At 32.8% G+C, this 20,209-nt stretch overlaps 5 protein-coding genes across 10 annotated transcripts; 4 read left to right on the top strand and 1 right to left on the bottom strand.

Moving 5' to 3' along the window:
- Window positions 1-966: 966 nt before the first annotated feature.
- LOC123307497 (zinc finger Y-chromosomal protein 2-like) lies at window positions 967-8,812 on the bottom strand. Of its 4 annotated transcripts, none has more exons than XM_044889839.1 (3): window positions 8,583-8,812; window positions 3,335-3,398; window positions 967-2,602 (listed from the first exon to the last, which is right to left on the bottom strand). In XM_044889839.1, exons 2-3 carry the CDS (start codon window positions 3,373-3,375, stop codon window positions 1,357-1,359), a joined length of 1,287 nt encoding a protein of 428 aa, XP_044745774.1. In that variant the 5' UTR covers window positions 3,376-3,398; window positions 8,583-8,812; the 3' UTR covers window positions 967-1,356. The 4 variants fall into 4 exon arrangements, with proteins under 4 accessions (XP_044745774.1, XP_044745773.1, XP_044745775.1 ...); XM_044889838.1 differs by lacking the exon at window positions 8,583-8,812 and adding an exon at window positions 4,096-4,271; XM_044889840.1 differs by lacking the exon at window positions 8,583-8,812 and adding an exon at window positions 3,473-3,630.
- LOC123307498 (zinc finger Y-chromosomal protein-like) lies at window positions 4,503-6,323 on the top strand. Its single transcript, XM_044889841.1, has 2 exons — window positions 4,503-4,705; window positions 4,787-6,323. The coding sequence occupies exons 1-2, from the start codon at window positions 4,632-4,634 to the stop codon at window positions 6,042-6,044; spliced, it is 1,332 nt and encodes a 443-aa protein (XP_044745776.1). The 5' UTR covers window positions 4,503-4,631; the 3' UTR covers window positions 6,045-6,323.
- On the top strand, window positions 7,047-13,963 carry LOC123307499 (zinc finger Y-chromosomal protein-like). 3 transcript variants are annotated; one of them, XM_044889843.1, is made up of 4 exons: window positions 7,047-7,203; window positions 7,301-7,727; window positions 12,586-12,656; window positions 12,749-13,963. In XM_044889843.1, the coding sequence occupies exons 3-4, from the start codon at window positions 12,639-12,641 to the stop codon at window positions 13,679-13,681; spliced, it is 951 nt and encodes a 316-aa protein (XP_044745778.1). In that variant the 5' UTR covers window positions 7,047-7,203; window positions 7,301-7,727; window positions 12,586-12,638; the 3' UTR covers window positions 13,682-13,963. The 3 variants fall into 3 exon arrangements, with proteins under 3 accessions (XP_044745778.1, XP_044745779.1, XP_044745777.1); XM_044889844.1 differs by lacking the exons at window positions 7,047-7,203; window positions 7,301-7,727 and adding an exon at window positions 12,168-12,360 and having other exon boundaries at window positions 12,445-12,656; XM_044889842.1 differs by lacking the exons at window positions 7,047-7,203; window positions 7,301-7,727 and adding an exon at window positions 12,169-12,360 and having other exon boundaries at window positions 12,445-13,963.
- LOC123307487 (zinc finger Y-chromosomal protein 1-like) lies at window positions 9,128-11,582 on the top strand. The gene is made up of 2 exons (XM_044889815.1): window positions 9,128-9,945; window positions 10,063-11,582. Exons 1-2 carry the CDS (start codon window positions 9,203-9,205, stop codon window positions 11,285-11,287), a joined length of 1,968 nt encoding a protein of 655 aa, XP_044745750.1. The 5' UTR covers window positions 9,128-9,202; the 3' UTR covers window positions 11,288-11,582.
- A 2,517-nt stretch (window positions 13,964-16,480) lies between the features above and the next one.
- Window positions 16,481-18,908, top strand: LOC123307491 (zinc finger protein 64-like). The gene is made up of 2 exons (XM_044889821.1): window positions 16,481-16,695; window positions 16,757-18,908. The coding sequence occupies exons 1-2, from the start codon at window positions 16,622-16,624 to the stop codon at window positions 18,486-18,488; spliced, it is 1,806 nt and encodes a 601-aa protein (XP_044745756.1). The 5' UTR covers window positions 16,481-16,621; the 3' UTR covers window positions 18,489-18,908.
- Window positions 18,909-20,209: the final 1,301 nt, after the last annotated feature.

Here is a 20,209-nt window from a genome sequence, read left to right as displayed (position 1 = left end):
GAACACTTGTTTTCTGTGCAATTTTTTTAAATCTTAATTTTTGCTGATTTCAAAAATATATAACATCATATGGTTTGTATCAATATAAATGATAGAAAATGGTCAAAAACCTTTTTTCTCAATATTTCTATGGTTTCAACATTTGATGAGGACAGAAACATATAGCATCGTATGATTACCACTGTCTGCTTCTATAAGTCTTTTCATTATTATGAAAATTTATTAAATATATCTTGATTCAAATTTTGTGAAAATTGGTGAAATGCATAGAAAGAATGACATTGCCGGAAGGAGACTGCTTTTGTTATAGGAAACTCTATTTTTCTGTACTCGTCAAAAGTTGAAACCATAGAAATATTGAGAAAAAAGGTTTTTTGACCATTTTCTATTATTTATATTGATACAAACCATATGATGTTATATATTTTCGAAATCAGTAAAAATTAAGCTTTCAAAAAATTGCACAGAAAACTAGTGTTCCCATTTAAAAAAACATAACTTTGGGCAATAGCTTCGTAATTAAAAATTCTGCTAAAAAGGTGAGCACGGCACTGGAATCTACGTAAAAAAGTGCCTGTATAATGTTTCAATTTCAGAGCTCTATCACCAGTATTAGCGGAGATATAAATTTATTTCGATATCGCCATTTTTCCAATTTTTACTTATAACTCGAAAACAAAAGTAAGTGGCCAAAAATCACTACTACTATTGTAAGTTTCTCAGAAAAAGAGAACGAGAATGGGGTATCAGATTTTGTCTATCTTCTCTGGTTTAAAAGCTGTAGTGCTAAAACATCGAAATTTGCCCACCCTGTACATGTATAAATAAATTACCACCATACAAATTCATCATTTGAATAGTCTCTCAAAGGTCTCTAAGAGTCAGAGTATTTGAAAATAGGAGCTCGTTACGTGAGCTACTGAACAAATTCAGAAAATAATGCTACTGAAAAAAAATTCATGAAAGTAAATGTTTATCATAATTTATTTATAAAGTGTTCATTTCAAAACTAAATCTCAAAATTTACATTTCACACAAAAATTAGTCACAACCAATGTCAACAATAATGGCTAAGATTGTTTAGACAGTTTACATTACTTTACATATTTTGATCAAAATAAGTATTTCATCACAAAATCTTGTTATTCTCAATTATCGAGTGAATAGTGTCAAAATGCCTTTTCAGGCTGTCTTTTCTATTTGTAGCGTATTCACATAGATGACACTTGAGTTCCACAATTTTCGAATGAACAGATTTCACGTGTTCGCAAGAGTATGTTGTATACTAGCAAAGATATTGTAATATCTTTGTATACTAGCAGCATATTCGCATAGGTGACATTTGTGATTCTTCACTTATAAATGAATCCTCTTTATATGACGGTTAAGTATATGTTTATAACTGCCAGCATATTCACATAGGTGACATTTGTGTTTCTTAATATTCAAATGAATCGTCTCTATATGTACTCCAAGGCTTCTTCTTACAGCAGTGGCATATTCACATAGGTGACATTTGTGTTTCTTAATATTCAAATGAATCGACTCTATATGTACTTCAAGGCTTCTTCTTACAGCAGTGGCATATTCACATAAGTGACATTTGTGTTTCTTGACTTTTAAATGAACAGAATTTATATGTGTGTTAAGGTTTGTTTTTGCAGTAGTGGCATATTCACACAAGTGACATTTGTGTTTCTTCACATTTAAATGAACCGACTTTATATGTAATTCCAAATAATATTTTTCACTAGCAGCATAATCGCACAAGTGGCATTTATGATCCTTAATTTTCAAATGAACCGCCTTTATATGTGTGCTAAGGTGAACTTTTTGACTTGCAACGTATTCACATATATGACATTTATATTTTTTTATATTTAAATGAACAGAATTTATATGTACTTCAAGTTTATTTTTTGCATTAGCAGAATATTCACATAGGTGACATAAGTGACATTTGTGTTTCTTGACTTTTAAATGAACAGAACTTATATGTCTGCTCAGGTTTTTTTTTAGAGCAGTGGCATATTCACACAAGTGACATTTGTGTTTCTTGATATTTATATGAACAGTGTCGACATGCTTCTGAAGACTTTGTTTCACACTCGCACTATACTCACACAGATGACACTTGTAACCCTTGATTTCTGAATGAACGGCTCTTACATGCATGTTAAGATGTCCTTTTCTCTTCGTGACATAGTCACACAAGTGACACTTATAACTCCGGATATTTGAATGAATATAATTAACATGGGCGTTCAGGTCTGATTTTCTACTTGTGGAATAATTGCATTGATCACACTTATGTTCAACAACTTTCGAATGAGCCGATTCTACAAAGTTACCCATCTGACTTTCGTGACATTTATTCTGCTCCAGATGGGGCTGTTCGGAGTTATTCCTCTGTGTATCTAAATCACGGGGAATTTCTTCGTTAAAAGAGGCAAATGATAAATTTTCATCGACCTCTGCAACTGAGCTTCTGGTGTTACTTGCTTCATTCTTGACTAAATATTCTTTTCTTTCATAAACTCCTTTTTCATCTATGAATTGTTCGATAATGTCGATAACTCCCAATTTTTCTTCTGACTCTACACTGAAACAAATTCAGTGATTTTTCCAATCAAATAAAATAAGTGAAATGAAAAAATAAAGAAGAATTTTGGGTATGCTGGATGTATAAACTAAACAACGAATCAAAAAAGATAAATACACCAATATGTCATTGAAGTTTATAAAGTTCCATATTTCCCTGTTGCGTTTGTATCTCAATTTGACCTCAAGTTCTGGGTTGGTGAAAACTTAGGGACTCGAGGATTGAGATTGATAATGCGGATCACTTAATAATGAACGTTTATTTCCTAATCTAACAAACTATTATATATACAGGGTGTCCCGGATAAGATGGGAAACATTTCAATATGAGGTAGAGAACACGAGGTTCACAAAAAAACCCCATATGTAGTATCTATGAGTTCTAGATTCTGATTTACAGGGTGTTTTTCGAATTTGAATGCGAATTGAAATCACTCTAGCTTCTGAACGGAATTTATCCGAAATTTGGAATGAAGACAGCATCCATGAGGTTCCAGAAAACTGCGATCAAATATCATTCGATTTGCAGGACCGTATCACATAAATTTGGACAGTTCTGAAAAGTTTGCTAAATCACCCTGTACAAAAAATTTAATGATTTCCTCGATATCTGTAAGTACTAAAGCTGTTCTCCTCTTGGATGCTTTTTTTAAACATAAAAATAACCTAATTTAGTTGAGTTGATAAATCCAGCACAATGGAAGTACCATATTATGCAAATATAAATACTCACTCATCATAGGCATCTTCAATACTAAACAGACGTTCACTCATATCGATTTTTGGTAGGTCTGGATCTGGATTCAAAGAATAAAATATAAAATCAGTAACCACTCTATATAGTTTTTTACTTCCAAGGAAAGAAAGAGACTTTACGGACAGTGATCGATTTTGTTCGTAATTTTTTTATAGAAGCAGTTTTTCATGAGAAATCGTTTGGTACTAGTCTCAACTCGGCAAGCTTGTAGTTTTGGAGATATTAATTTTTGAAAATTGCATTTTTCTCATATATTTTGACAAATTCGAACATTGAACCACAGAACAGACTTACTATATGCATTGAACATTGAACTTTCTTTAGTTCAATGATTTCGAAGGACTTTTCTAGGTTATATCCGTCCAAACCACAGAATATCATTAGTTTTTTTGTGTTGTTTCTATGGTTAATATAATTTGAGGAAACTTTTTATTTGAACGATTTTGCGAAAAATGTTTGGATGGAAACAGATCAATAAATGTTTTTTATTGATCTGAGGATGGAAATAAAACTGAACTGAACATTATTTTTTATCAATCTTCCAATTTATTAAAACAGAATGATTTTAAGGCAGAGATATATCTCTGTTTTAAGGTTAACTTAGGTTAGGAAAAATTTTTGAATTTTTTCAATTTTAACGATATAATTTTTCGAAAAATGTGCAAATTGAAAACTGAATCATTTTAAGGTTAGGTTAGTTTATATTAAGTTAGGACAGTGAAAAAATAATTTCTCATATGAAAATTCAATTTGTAGATATGCAGTAATGAAATGAGTAAACAATTATATTAAGTTATTTAAGTTTTGAACATAACTAATGTTTTGTGGGAATATTATGATATCTCGCGCTTTTGGATGAAATTTTGAGAATCATGAACTAAAACTTTCAAATTTACAGTTTGCTATAAATTCGTATCAATTGATTTTCTTTCACCTACTGCAGCAAAAAAATTGTCAATAAAATCAGAGTTGAACCTTTATGACTCGATTTTTTTTCCATTATTTGAAATTCGAATTTCCAAAAATTTGAATTATAGAAACCATAGAATCAACACAAAATATATTGATATTCTGTGGTTTTGACTGATATAACCTAGAAAAATTCATCGAACTTGTCAAAATATATGGGAAAAATTCAAAAATTAATATCTCCTAAACTACGAGAGTTGAGACTAGTACCAAACGATTTATCATGAAAAACTGCATCTATAAAAAAATTACGAACAAAATCGATCACTGTCCGTAAAGTAAAGTTCCACCGTTTTCTCCATTGATGGAAAAGAAAAAAATGAATTTGGGTGAACATAATAACCATATTGAAACAGAGCTACCTATTGCCTATGATGAGTAAGTATTTATATTTATGTACAAGGTTTTCATTACCATTGATTTTTTTCTATTTTGTTCACTAACTCAAATTTCTTTCAGTGTAGAGTTAGAGGAAAAATCAGGAATTATAGATGTTTTTGAACAGTTTCTGGATGAAAATGGACTTCATGATAGAGAAGAATTTTTAGTCAAGAATGAAGAAAATACCTCAAACTGCTTGGTTACCAAAATCAATGCAAATCATTTGTCATCTCCGTCTATTATCAAAAAATTGCCTCAAGTATCTGATCCATTGATGAATAATTCTGAACATTCACATCTGGAACAGTCTATAGGTCATGAAATTCACAGAGTCGCAATTGAAAAAAATAATATTAAAAACCTACAGTGTGATTACTGCTGCAGTCAGAAACAACATGAGAAAGAACCTAAGAAATCTCGTGATTTGAAAATTAGGAAACGCAAGTGCTCGCTATGTGAATATACAGCTAGAAGGAAAAGTAACCTCAGTACTCATGCCGAATCTGTTCATCTGATAATTAAGGATCGCCAGTGTCATCTATGTGACTTCGTTACAAAGAGAAAGTATTCCCTTCAAAACCATATCAATTTTGTTCATTTGAAAATCAAGAAACACAAGTGCCACTTCTGCGAATATACTACTAGTCAAAAAAATACTCTCGACAATCATCTAAAATCTGTTCATTTGAAAGTCAAGGATCACAAGTGTCATTTGTGCGATTACGCTACAAATATAAAATCTAGCCTTAAAACACATGTAACATGTGTTCATTTGAAAACCGAGGAACACAGGTGTCACCTATGTGAGTTTGTTACAAGTAGAAAAGTGGTTCTACAAAGACATATCAACTCTGTTCATTTGAATATCAAGAAACACAAGTGTGAATTGTGCGCTTATGCTGCAAGTAGAAAAAACAATCTCGATAGACATGTAAAATATGTTCATCGGAAAGCTGTGAAACCCAAATATTTCGATTGTCTGCTATGCAAGTATGCTGCAAGTACAAAAGAAAAACTTCAGAGACATGTAGACTCCGTTCATTTGAATATGAAGAAACACAAGTGCGAATTGTGTGAATATGGTGCGAGGGACAAAGCTAATCTTAATCAACATGTGAAATCTGTTCATCTGGATATCAAGGAACATAAGTGTACCTTATGTGAATACTCTACGAACCGAAAACAACACCTCCAAGCTCATGTCAACTCTGTTCATTTGAAAATCAAGAAACATAAGTGTCAGTTGTGTGAATATGTTACAAGCCAAAAAGGTAATCTGAAAAGACATGTCAACTTAATTCATTGTAAGGTCAAAAAACAGGTGTCGCCTATGTGAATATGGTACAAATTAAAAACATTTCTCGGCAAGCATATCAAATCTGTTCATTTGAAAACTGCAAATCACAAGAGTCGCTAGCTGATAGATAGATAACAATGTTTATTTTGAAGTATGTAAAGCACAACTACAAACTTATGCTATTCATACCACTAAATAGTGTCAGCAAAAACTATAATTAAAATACTTCCCACCCCTACTCAAAATATTCTAGAAAATAGGGTTCTAATTTACTGAGCATTTCTTTTACTTTCTTTTTAAATAAATTAAAATTATCAATTCTCTTGATTTCATTAGGCAACCTATTGTATATTTTTATGCACAAGTATGAAGGATGTTTTTCTCTTAGTATCAACCTATGTTTTGAAAAAGAATTAGGCATTTATACAAATAAATACCATTAACTGTGAAGATAACATTCCTCTACAAGCTATCTTGGGGAAATCAGCTGGTGCTTTTCCAAATATCCATCTAGTTGATTTCTTAATACCTTTTCAAAAACCTTCGTTAGTGAAGTTATCAGCATAATGATAGGTCTATAATTTGATAATATATATTTTTTGGGTGGTTCAACGGACTTTAAAATAAAAATGTGGAAAATCTCTCGAACCCGTCAATTTCTGATCCATAAAATCGAGGTGTTAAGTTTTCGTTGGACCACACTGTATAGTGGCTTTATAATGCCTACTTTAAATGCTCTAGGTACCCGATAGCTTTGTCTTATTTATCAAGTATATTAGAGGGGGCATATATTTGTTCTGAACATCTTTAAAGTTTCTGATATCGCCCTTTCCATTCTCTATCTATTATATTCTGTGATCCAAAGATCCAACTCTATAATCGAGACCAAGCAGAGGAGAAGAAGAAGACTCTATAATCATTGACTAATATCGTAATATCCAAAGATATCCAGGGTAATATCAAAGATTAACCTCTTTGGTAATATCCAGAGACAAGATTCTCTATGGTAATATCGATGTTATGTCCTAACCTAACTTTTTTGTTTATGAAAATCTACGATGAAAATGCAATCAACAAGGAGATATAATTGGAAAATTGGAAGATATGTTTGATATTCTCAGATACATACTTAGAGCAAAATGGATATTTCGTCAAGCTGTACCGATAATGACGGAGAGATACATATTACCTACGATCAGTGAGTATATTAATTTATCATGTTTCCATTTACTTTCAGTCTATATGCTATTTTTTTCACTTCTTTCAAATTATTTACCAGAACGTACTTCTTTCAGTGTAAAGTTAGAAGAAAAATCAGGATTAATAGACGTTGTTGAACAATTTATAGACAAAAATGGAGTTCATGATGGAGAAGAACTTATAATCAAAAATGAAGAAAGCAACCCGAATTACTTAGTTGTAGAAGTCAATGAAAATCAATTGTCATCTTCACCCAAAGTATTATACCCAGAGATGAGTAATTCTCAACTGGCTCACTTGGAGCTGAATGAATATCGTAAGGGTCAGACGTCAGATTACCCTGTGGGCGAAAATCATTTTGAAGAACATATAATAAAATATGATAACATACACGAATGTCACTCCTGTGAATTCGTTACAAATATAGAAAACCAGCTTGAAAAACATATAAAATCTGTGCATTCGAATACCAAAAATCACAAATGTCACTTATGTGAATATGTTACAAATAGAAAAGGCGACGTTCAACATCATGTCGATTCCGTTCATTTGAATATCAGGAAACACAAATGTCACTTATGTGACTATTCAGGGACTAGAAAAAAAGCCCTCGAAATACATGTAAAGTCTGTTCATTTGAACATTAAGGATCTCAAGTGTCATTTATGCGAGTATGTTACAAATAGAAAAGACACCCTTCGAAAGCATGTCGACTCTGTTCATATAAATATCAAGAAACACCAATGTCGCTTTTGTGATTATTCGTCTAATGGGAAAAGGTACCTTGAAATACATTTAAAATCTGTTCATTTGAATATTAACGATCATAAGTGCCACTTATGCGAGTATGTTACAAATAGAAGACACTGCCTTCAGAAGCACCTCGACTCTATCCATCTAAATATCAGAAAACACCAATGTCACTTATGTGATTATGCTGGTACTGAGAAGAGATATCTAAAATTGCATTTAGAATCTGTTCATTTGAATATTAAGGATCACAAGTGCCATTTATGCGAGTATGTCACAAATAGAAGAGATCACTTGCGAAAGCATATGTCTGTTCATTCAAATATCACGAAGTCCTTGAGTAAAGCTAAAAGTTAGTTCATCGAATGCAAATAATGATGGGCATATTCGTAACTTATCAATTCGATATTAAATATCTTTTCTTGTTCATGTGATTTTTTTTATTACAGAGTTTTTACCCTTCATTTTAAGTGATTGTGTTTGAAATCCAGTATGTATAAGAAATATATGTACTGTCATTTGACCTTGACAAATATTTCCTAATTGTCTCTGATAGTTGCTTTCAACAAAGTTTTGTACATCGTACTAATAAATTGTATGTAGAAATGTACAAATAAAAGATTTCACCTTCGGTAATTCGAAGACGGGTATCTGGCGTGAATTTTTGGGAGTCTCTTCTTCCATTCGGTCAGTGAACCCCACCCACGGAGGCTACAATAATTCACTATTATTTGTATAAGAAATGCAAAATTTGTTAAATTATCATATAATCTGTCACCACAACTGAAAAATTCAGCCAAGTAGTTTGAATCAAAAATTATTTCCCTCTAGCGACACTAGCACATCTATCGGATAAACAACGAATTTTTATTGGTACATGAATTGTGCATTGAACTCTATGAGTTCAATGGAATTGACTCTAAATCTGTGGTCCGTTCATAGAACTGATACCACAGAACAATGGAGATATTGCCACAGAACACTCTCCTTGTCGATGTCCACAGATGTCTGGGTCATAGACAAACCTGTAGTCTGCACACAGACTACTCTGTAATCTGTGTCTGCACAGGTTACTCCAGATTACTCTGTAATCTGTGCTAGTCTGTGTCGATGTCCAGGGGTAAACATCACAGAACACTAATATAAATATAAACATTAGCCAGCAGAGACAACCTGTCTCTGAATTAGCCACATATTACAGAGTAGTAGGCATTAGCTTTGTTTTAGCTCGCCAAAGTTAGATAATAATGAATGAAAAAAGTAAATCAAACTCCTTAGTTATAGACGGCGATGCAAATCAATCACCTGCCCCATTTACCAGAGAAATACCTCGAGTATTAGATCCACCGAGCAGTAAATCTGCTCCCATTCATTGGGACCATTGTGAATTTTCTGAATGTCACTTGGTTGATGGAGGTGAGGAAAAATATCTTGATGAACACATACAGTATCGTACTGCCAGTCCTGAAGATGACAAGAAATGTCATGTTGAATTTGGAATTGTGAACGTTTGTCAACAATTTATAGACGAAGATAAAGAAGAACATATAATTAAGGTTGAAGAAAGTAACTCAAATTCTTCAGTTATAGAAGGCGATATAAATCAACCACTTGCCTCTTTTAATGGGGAAATGCCTGGAATGTTAGATCTGACAAGCATTAAATCTGAACCGGTTCACTGGGAGCAATATGAATTTCCTGAGTGTCATTTTGTTGGTACAAGTGAAGAAAAATATTTTGATAAGATAATACAGCATGTTTATAATGATCATACGTACTGTCGCAAATATGACGAAAAATTGCATGTTGAATTAAGAAGGAACAATTCTGAGCAATTTATAGAAGGAGTTCATGATAGAGAAGAATATATAATTGAGAATGAAGAAAGTTACTCAAATTCTTCAGCTATTGAAATGAATGCAAGTCTATCACCTACCTGTTTCACCAAAGAAATTCCATCCAACAGTAAATCACTTCTTTCAAATGCCAAGTGTCATATGTGTGATTTTGAGACCAATTGTGAAAATGACCTTACGTTACATATCAAATCAGCTCATTCAAGTATTAAATGTGACTTATGTGCATATGTTACAAGTGAAACAGATAACCTTGAACAGCATATCGACTTGGTCCATTTGAAAGTCAAGGAATACAAGTGTCATCTATGTGAATATGTTACAACTAGAAAGGTGTGCCTTGAAAGACATGTCGAGAGTGTTCATTTGGATATTAAGAACCACACCCACCCGAAATCTGTTCATTTTAGTGTCAAGGAATACAAGTGTAAGCAATGTGAATATTCTTCAAGTAGAAAAGGGGACCTTCAAAAGCATTTTGACTCTATCCATTTGAGTACCAAAAAACTAAAATGTCATTTATGCGAGTATGTTACAAATAGAAAAGACACCCTTCGAAACCATGTCGACGTAATACATCTAAATATCAAGAAACACCAATGTCGCTTCTGTGATTATTCTGCTTATATGAAGAAGTATCTTCAGATACATTTAAAATCTGTTCATTTGAATATCAACGATTACAAGTGCCACTCGTGCGAGTACGTTACGAACTTAAAAAAATCCCTTCAAAGGCATATTGCCTCTGCTCATTTGAATTTCAAGGGACACAAATGTAACTTATGTGAATGTGTTACAAATACAAAAGTCAACATGAAACTTCATGTTAACAGTGTTCATTCTAGAATTAAGAATCACAAGTGCCATTTGTGTGAATATACTTCGTCTGCAAAAAAATATCTTGAAAAACATTTAAAATCTGTTCATTTGAATATTAACGATCACAAGTGCCACTTATGCGAGTTTGTTACAAAAAGAAAATACTGCCTTCAACAGCATGTCGAATCTGTCCATTTAAATATCAAGAAACACAAATGTGATTTCTGCGAGTATGTTACAAATAGAAAAGACACCCTTCGAAAGCATGTGGACTCTATTCATTTAGGCATTAGGGAACAGAAATGCCATTTATGCGATTATGTTGCAAATAGAAAATCCACCCTTCGAAAGCATGTTGACTCTATTCATATAAATATCAAGAGACACAAATGTCACTTCTGTGATTATGCCGCAAATGAGGAAAAATATCTTAAATTGCATTTAGATTCTGTTCATTTGAATATTAAGGATTACAAGTGTCAGCTATGCGGGTATGTTTCAAGTAGGAAAGGGGACCTTCAGAAGCATGTCGACTCGGTTCATTTGGACTTGAAGGAACACAAATGTCATTTATGCGAATATGATACAAATAGAAAAGACAGCCTTCGCAATCATATTAACTCTTTTCATTTGAATATCAAGAAACTCTTGAGTTAGGCTTGAAATTGACTTTAAATAATGACAGGCATATTCATAGCTTAGGTTAAGATGTTAGACATCTTAGCTTATGTACATAATTATTATTGTTATAATATGTATTCATGTAATTCATATTTTTAAGTTTATTGGTTGTACCTTTCATTTGAATTGATAGGGGAATGGAATCATACAGTGTAAAATTCAGTATGTACATATAAGAAATATATACCCCTATCAATTATTTGACGAAATTTTGTATTTGTCTCTGACAGTAATTGCTTTCAATAAAGTTTGCCGTACTTGTACATCATGATATGCAATTTAAATAATGATTGTCGCAACCTATATCATCTCAGATTACATGGGATAGTTATCATAAGTATGTTTTCATATGAAATTTTGTAAGATGGTGAAATAGTGTATGTGTTAGTTTGGTTTGCCTGCAGAACAGAAAAAAGACTTCAAAATAATTTGTGTTCCGTATTCATTATTATGAATGAATAAAGCTGATACCCAACTTCCAATACCATATACATACTCTATAATATGGTATTTATTGCATATAAACTAGAAAATTTGCACCAAAGCTTACTCGAAAATTATTTTGAAATTTTTTTAAGCAACTACCCAGAGTCATCTCTAAGAATTGAATTTTCTATGGATTCCTTTAGCGATAACAGCAAAGAGCAAAGTTCCTCTTTGATAGCAGCGACTACAATTTTCCACTTTTTTTCAGAAACATGGGGATCATTCTCCACAGAATAAGAATATGCTCTCTCTGTGGAATTAACCTAACTATTTGGATTACACATTGAACACTATAGAGTCATTGAACTAAAAAACTAAACTAAAAAAAAAAAAAACTTTCTTTAGTTCAATGTATAGAGTTCAATCGGATTACAGCGTTCAGTCATAGACAAACTGCGTTCTGTCAAACACAGAACACAAGCAATTTTATATATTAATTTAAATTTTTAAATATTATTAATTATTTTTCCAAAGATTAACTTCTGGTTTGAACGAGAGGAAAAAATGGTTACGGATGAACATAGTATTAATATTGAAGAGGAGGTACACATTGCTTATGATGCGTGAGTATATATTTATATTAATGATGTTATATCTCATTCTCTTCAGTTTTTTTTACGTGACTCAAAAGATCGTATTTCTTTCAGTGTAAAGTTAGAAGAAAAAATAGGAATTATAGATGTTGTTGACCAATTCGTAGATGGAGAAAGAGTTCATGAAAGGGAGGAATATTTAATTAAGAATGAAGAAATTAACTCAAATTGCTTACTTGCAGAACTCAATGCAAATCATTTATTATCTTCTTCTACCAAAGAAATGCCCGAAGATCCTCTGATAAATAATGAAAACAACACACAAGGTGATAATACTTTCAGTCTAAAATGTGTTGATTTTAACTCAGACGCCGATTTCAATAGCAAGAAACACAAATGTGATGCGTGTGATTTTCAGACAGATTATAGAAGAGGTCTTGTGTCACATATCAAATCTAGTCATTCGAATATTAAGAATTACATGTGCGATGTATGTGAGTATGTTACGAATTGGAAAGTAAACCTACAAACACATATCAATTCTGTTCATTCAAATATCAGGAAACAGAAGTGTAATTTATGTGAATTTACTTGTTATAAAAAATATTTACTTGAAGTGCATGTGAAATCTGTTCATTTGAAAATCGAGGAACTCCATTGTCATTTGTGTGAGTTTGTTACAAACAGCCAAGACACTCTTCAAAAGCATGTCGACTCTATTCATTTTCATAACAAGAAACACAAATGTAACTTTTGTGAATATGCTACGAATGAAAAGAGAGCCATCAAACAACATGAGAATTCTGTTCATTTGAAAATAAAGGAACACAAGTGTCAGCTATGTGAGTATGCTTCAAGTAGAAAACAGTACCTTCAAAGGCACGTGGATCATGTTCATTTGAATATTAAGAAATACAAATGTCACTTATGTGAATATGGTGCCAGTGAGAAACATTTGATCCAAAATCATATAAAAGCCTTTCATTTGAAAATTAGGGAACACAAATGTCACTTATGTGAATATGCTGCCAGTAGGAGATATGTGGTCCAACAACATGTGGAAAGGGTTCATTTGAATAAAACGATGCACATGTGTCACCTATGTGAATTCGCTGCGAATAGAAAGAAAGAACTTGAAGTACATATAAAATATGTTCATTTGCAAATAATTAGCAAATACAAGTGTCATCTATGTGGATATGGAACAAATAGCAATTATAACTTTCAAAGACATTTAAACGCTATTCATTTAAATATCAAGGAATACAAATGTCACTTATGCGAATATGCTTCCAATAAGAAATATATGGTTGAACGACATATAAGTTCCGTTCATTTGAAAATTTACTAATACAAGTGTCATCTATGTGTGTATTGTACAAATAGAAAAGGGGACCTTCAAAGGCATATTAACAATGTTCATTTGAATATCAAGAAATATAAATGTCACTCGTGTGAATACGCCTCTAATGTAAAATTTACCCTTGACGTACATGTAAAATCTGTTCATGCGAAAATTGAAGATGTCGAGTGTATGTGAGTATGTTGCAAGTAGAGTGTATCTTCAAAATCATGTAAAAACTGTTCATTTAAATTACAAGTAATTGTTTATTAATATACTTAAGAAATACGATTGACAGTTTCCTTAAAACTCCCGTAATGAAGTTTAATTTTTTTCACGAAAATATACTCTCAGCCTCCATCTTCACCCATCCTTTGTCACAATTTGTGTTCTACTCCTATTGTTAGTACGATTCACTGCTGGTGTGAAAACCCAAGGGGTTTTACTTTCTTTTTTCAAAATTTGAGCTTCCCGAAATATGAAATGTCTTTTCTATGCCTATTTAGAGGAGCAAAAAAGTTGTTATGATAATAGTGGGTTCTTTTTTACATAACCAAGTTTTTAATATTTCTTCGTATAAGCGCAACATTGAAAATATTTTAATCACATAGATCAGAAGCGTAAATCCCATGAAGGTTGTTTTAGTGTCATGCGTAAATCCTGATAACCAAATTTTCAGAACAATCCTATGATCAGTTCTTCCCATAGACAAATGGTTCTTCCCCAACATGGATACGCTGTACATCTAAAAAGTCAAGTTGATATTATTTTTATAATCGTACATCGTTTTTTTAATGTTGAGTTTTGATGCGTGTTTTGTTGTTTAAATATACTAAAAGTGAATATAAGGACATTCAATTAGTGTGTTTCTTATCATCCGAGTCGAATCTAGGCACTCCTCAATGACCAATTTCTATGGTTACAGCGATACTCGGTTTACTCTGGCTGCCACTAGAGGGCGCATCGCTTATTTTGCGAATGAAAACTTAAAAAAAGCAATTCTATGGTGAAATGTCGTCATTTTTTGAAACCAGAGATATATCTCTGTTTGAAACTGACATAGTGTTCTGTGCTGACCAAAGATATTAATATCTTTGGTGCTGACATCTATGGAGAGTAGAGAGAAGGAGAACGATATCATTGAACTAAAGAAACTTACTCTAATTCAATCCAAAGATTATAGAGTAAATCTATAATCTTTGGTTCAATCCATAGAGTTCAATCGTAGATAGAGGAAAGAGAAGATACCGCATTGCGCAGCTACGAGGGAGAGCTCTCTGTGTCCAACATCAACTTGTTTTTGTTCACGTTTACCCGAATCTATCTTTTTCGGCATATTTTCCACAAATTAGACAATTTCCTGGCATGTCAACACGGAAATTCTTAATACTCAAGACTTAAAACGCACGAAACACTATTACATCTTACACAAATACGATAATAAACATTCAAATATTGGGGTAAACGTAAACTATGGAGGGTAGAGCCCTCCATAACGTAAACAAACATGGAGTAGATGCACAGTAAATGTCAACAAAAACATAGAGATGTTGGACCGTAGATAGAGGAAGGGGAAGATAACGTAAACAACAAGAAAAGTGTGTCCAACATCTCTATGTTTTTGTTGACATTTACTGTGCACCTACTCCATGTTTGTTTACGTTTACCCCAATATTTGAATGTTTATTATCGTATTTGTGTTCGATTTAATAGTGTTTCGTGCGTTTTAAGACTTGAGTATCAAGAATTTCGGTGTTAACATGCCAGGAAATTGTGTAATTTGTGGAAAATATGCCGAAAAAGATAAATTCGGATTGGGGTAAACGTAAACAAAAACAAGTTGATGTTGGACACAGAAAGCTCTCCTTCGTAGCTGCGCAATGCGGTATCTTCTCTTTCCTCTATCTACGTGTTGGACACACTTTTCTTGTTGTTTACGTTATCTTCCCCTTCCTCTATCTACGAGTTCAATGGTTCAATCAGAGTACGTTTGTGAACGCTTTGGGTAATCAGAGCTTACTCAGAGCTTGCTCAGAGTAAGTTTGTGAACGCAACCCTTCAGAAGAAAGATTACTCCGTAATCTGTGCACCGTAATCTGTGCACAAAACATCACAGCTAAAAGATTATAGAGTTAGGTTAGAATCACGGCCTTCACTCTTAGTCGTATTCGGGTTCGGCTTTCTGACAGTCCGAGAATTGTTCTAGGACTGCGCAAAACTCTTGCGCCTTAAGGCGAATTTTGGCGCTAGTGGTTAACTATGGTTAGGCTGTAGTTACTTGGGTAACCACATTTTGGCGAAGATAACCATGTAACTATGACGTTTCAATGACGTCACAGGAAGTTAACCACGTAACTACACGTAACCTTCCTCTTGATTAGGGTTAAAGCAATGAACTCTATGGAGTTCCCATAGAGTTCAATGGTTAAAGAGTATGGTATGTAGTTCTATCTCCTTTCAATGAGTGAAATGGAATGAATTTTAGTGCCATAGATTCTTAGCAGAGACGCACAGAACACAAATAATAGACGTTGGGAGCGGGATTCACGAAGCACAGAACACATCCATATAGAAGGGAAACTTCCCTTCTATGAAAACTAACCAAACAAAACGTAAAGCTGTCACTTAACAGCTGATGGCATAAATGTCATCAGTAACTATGACGTCAGAGATAACCATAACCATAGTAAGCTGTAGTTACAGCGCCAAAATTCGCCTCTAGTATTAAATCCTCTGCGCAGTTCTAGAACCATCCTCGGACCGTCCAAAAGCCGAACCCGAATACAGCTCTTGTTTCCTGTCACCGGCACAGAACAGACTTACTTTATGGTCACCGGTCTTGTGTATTTTTCAACTCGTAAGTTTTACATTTTTGATTCGAGTATTTTGTTGATTGTATAAAGGTACAGGTTAACGCTGATCAAATTATACACATTCTTTTCTATTTTGATGGAGAGGAAAAAAGTGGTTATGGATGAACATAGTATTAATATTGAAGAAGAAATACCTGTTGCTTTTGATGAGTGAGTATTTATATTTATAATGTTATCATTACGTTTAATTAATCTAAAAAACACCTTTCAGTGTTAAGTTCGAAGGAAAATCAGAAACTATAGACGTTTTTGAACAGTTTCTAGATGAAAACGGACTTCATGAAAGAGAAGAATTTATAGTCAAGAATGAAGAATGTACCTCAAACTGCATAGTTACCAAAATCAATGCAAATCGAGTATCAGGTCCACTAATAAATAACTGCGAATCTTCGCCTTCGGTACAGTCTATAGGTCATGAAACTCACATGGCCACAATTGAAGGAAATAACACTGAAAAAAACCCACAATGTGATTTTGCCTCCAGTCAGAAAGATCATGAGAAATCTCTTAATTTGAATATTAAGGAACATAATTGCTCTTTATGTGAATATACTGCAAGAAGAAAAAGTCGCCTCCGAATTCATGTGGAATCTGTTCATTTGAATATCAGGAAACACAAGTGCCACCTATGTGAATTCGCTACAAGGGAGAAATGCAATCTTGAAATGCATATAAAAGCTGTTCATTTGAAAATTAAGGATCACAAGTGTCACCTATGTGAGTATGTTACAAGCAGAAAGGAATGCCTTCGAGATCATGTCAATTCTGTTCATTTAAATATCAAGAAACACAAGTGTCACTTATGTGAGTATGCTACATATCTAAAAACTAATCTTAACATACATGTGAAATCTGTTCATTGGAATATTAAGGAACACAAGTGTCACTTTTGCGAGTATTCTGCAAGTACAAAAAGTACCCTTAAAGCACACGTAAAATGTATTCATTTGAAAATTGAAGAGCACACATGTCACCTATGTGAGTTTGTAACAAGTAGGAAAGCGAGCCTTCAGAGGCATATCAACTCTGTTCATTTAAATATAAGGATACACAAGTGTGAATTGTGCCCTTACGCTGCAAGTGATAAAAGTCGTCTTGATGTACATGTAAAATATGTTCATCTGAATGCGGGGGAAAACAAGTGTTTCAAGTGCCAACTATGTGAGTATGTTACCAGTTGTAAATATAAACTGAAACGTCATGTTGACGTTGTTCATTTTAATGTGAAGAAACACAAGTGTCATTTATGTGAGTATGCCACAAGTAATAAGAAAGACCTTGAGATACATATCAAATCTATTCATTTGAAAATCAGGGATCATAAGTGCCATTTGTGTGATTTCGTCACCAGTCAGAAGCAGAATCTCGAGACACATATAAAAAGTGTTCATTTGAAAACTGAGGATCACAAGTGTGAACTATGTGATTATGTTACAAGTAGGAAACAATGCCTTCAGAAGCATATAAACAGTATTCATTTAAATTCCAAGATACACACTTGTTACTTATGTGGTTATGCCGCTAATCAGAAATATTACCTAAATATGCACATTAAGTCTGTTCATTTGAATATTAAGGAACACAAATGTCATCTTTGTGAGTATGAAACGTGTAGGAGAAAAGACCTTCAAGAACATGTAAAATCTATTCATCTGAAAATTAAGGAACACAAGTGTCACCTATGTGAGTACGTTGCAAGTAAAAAACAAAACCTCGAACTACATGTAAAATCTGTCCATTTGAATATCAAGGAACACAAGTGTCATTCATGTGAGTTTGCCTCGGTTAGAAGAAAAGACCTTGAGGTACATGTAAAATTTGTTCATTTAAAAATTAAGGAACACAAGTGTCATCTATGTGGGTTTGCTACAACTACGAGACAAAACCTGTTAATACATGTAAAATCTATTCATTTAAAAATCAAGGGAGAAAGAAAGAATTAACATAAGTGAGATTTATGTGAATATGTAGAAAATGCAAAAGAATTTAATATATTATCCATAATAGTCAATTTTCTTTAAATGAAAATGAGGAAAATGGAGAGAACTGAGTTTGCCGCTGCGAACGCCAAAAGAAAATTGTGGTAACCTTTAGCTTTAATCAGCTTTTTTTTTTTCTTAATGTACTCAATTTACAAGTTTGCTTTTCGTTTATTTTCCATATAACATGCGATAAAGTACCATAAATTATAATATAAAGCAATCATAAGCTGCAGGTGGCAGGTTCAGATTTCCCACTAGATGGGCAAGATTGACAAATTGATTTAGGGGTTCTTTTACAAGATTTGTTTCTATTTCCTTTTCGAAAATCTACTCTGAAATTTAATGGATATATTTTCTCAATAATGGGGAATATTCCTCAATTTGGATTATCACGGCATATGCAAGTTTGAACTGAATAATTATGAGTTTCATTCATGAATTTTTCAAATGCATCTCGGAACCTATTCAAAATCATTCTTCAAATATGAAGTTTCAGAATTTAAATCGCTTCGTTTCTAGTTTACGATTTGGCAACAGCGCCTACTAGACGAAGAAAAGAACAATGGCTTGTTTATGAAATCACAGCTGTTGATTCAGCCATCATAAGGCGCGTACTTACTGGCGAGCCTCAACAGCAACCGGTCATAAAAATCTCATAAAATTTTACGACCTTCCTCATTCGTCCCAGACTTCATAGACAGCCATCTTTGTCTATCTCATCAAGATAGTGTATTTGTTGTCCTTTATTATCAAGGCATATTTCAGTCTATGTTGCCAACTTGGGCAATTGAAACGAAACGCTTCAAATTTTAAGTACCCATTTTTATTTTTCATTTTTAAGTACTTGAAATAATTTTTTTTGGGAAACGGTTGAAATAGTTATTTGAAATGTGACGTTTCAAAGATATTGAATAACAAATTTCGTCAGAAGGAGTATTCCCTATTGTGATAGATATTTATAATAAAGATGAATTTATTGATTTATTAAGGATATATGTGAATTATATATTTTATGTAGGAATATATCAATGGCAATGTATAAATAAAAGATTTTACCTTCGGTAATTTGAAGACTGATTGCTGAATGTATATTTTTTTTTATAAAAAAGGAAAAATTTATTAAATACTGTAATGCACTGCCTTTTTTATTGTTGTACCATATGATGAAATTTAAATAAAATATTTTCCGATATATGAGAATTTTGATAATAAATATTTTGAAATTTAGGAAAATAGCCAATGGTCACTCAAATATTGTAAGATATACAGGGTGTATTTAACGGTGAGGTTTTTTTTAACAAGCTAGAACTGGTCGAAATAAAGAGTTTCACCAAAAATTACCTATACAAAACTTTCGAAATGACAAGGTATAAAAAAAAATTGAAAATGGTTTTATATTATTTAGTAACTTACCCGATTTTATGAAATGGCTTATTTCGGTACCAAGTGACAGAAAAAGACTTTAGTGTAAAAAAATAGAATATAAGTTCAAAATCTCACCAATAAAATTCGTTCACATATTTTTTCACTTTTTGAGTTATAAACGAAAATCGAGAAATTGTCATTTTCAATGAAGCTGAATAACTCGCTTATTTGAACTCGTATTCGAAATCCCTTGTTACGTTCTACAGGCACTTTTTTATGAGGAATTCGACTATGATATTATTAAATTTTTCGATACA

Source organism: Coccinella septempunctata, chromosome 2, assembly GCF_907165205.1.
Source record: "Coccinella septempunctata chromosome 2, icCocSept1.1, whole genome shotgun sequence".
Lineage (NCBI taxonomy): Eukaryota > Metazoa > Arthropoda > Insecta > Coleoptera > Coccinellidae > Coccinella > Coccinella septempunctata.
This window is presented reverse-complemented; position numbering and strand designations above follow the sequence as displayed.

Bases quoted from the DNA above. Each gene is read 5' to 3' on its own strand.
- LOC123307491 (XM_044889821.1), top strand. From the start codon at position 16,622: ATGGAGAGGAAAAAAGTGGTTATGGATGAACATAGTATTAATATTGAA. The intron at 16,696-16,756 runs GTGAGTATTTAT...AACACCTTTCAG, and splicing joins ATACCTGTTGCTTTTGATGA to TGTTAAGTTCGAAGGAAAAT.
- LOC123307497 (XM_044889836.1), bottom strand. From the start codon at position 3,527: ATGAAAAACTGCTTCTATAAAAAAATTACGAACAAAATCG. The intron at 3,405-3,487 runs ATCACTGTCCGT...TTTATTCTTTGA, and splicing joins AAAAATTACGAACAAAATCG to ATCCAGATCCAGACCTACCA. The intron at 2,603-3,334 runs GTGAGTATTTAT...AATTTGTTTCAG, and splicing joins ATTGAAGATGCCTATGATGA to TGTAGAGTCAGAAGAAAAAT.
- LOC123307487 (XM_044889815.1), top strand. From the start codon at position 9,203: ATGAATGAAAAAAGTAAATCAAACTCCTTAGTTATAGACGGCGATGCA. The intron at 9,946-10,062 runs GTGTCATATGTG...TGAAACAGATAA, and splicing joins TCACTTCTTTCAAATGCCAA to CCTTGAACAGCATATCGACT.
- LOC123307499 (XM_044889842.1), top strand. From the start codon at position 12,302: ATGGTTACGGATGAACATAGTATTAATATTGAAGAGGAGGTACACATT. The intron at 12,361-12,444 runs GTGAGTATATAT...TATTTCTTTCAG, and splicing joins GTACACATTGCTTATGATGC to TGTAAAGTTAGAAGAAAAAA.
- LOC123307498 (XM_044889841.1), top strand. From the start codon at position 4,632: ATGGAAAAGAAAAAAATGAATTTGGGTGAACATAATAACCATATTGAA. The intron at 4,706-4,786 runs GTAAGTATTTAT...AATTTCTTTCAG, and splicing joins CTACCTATTGCCTATGATGA to TGTAGAGTTAGAGGAAAAAT.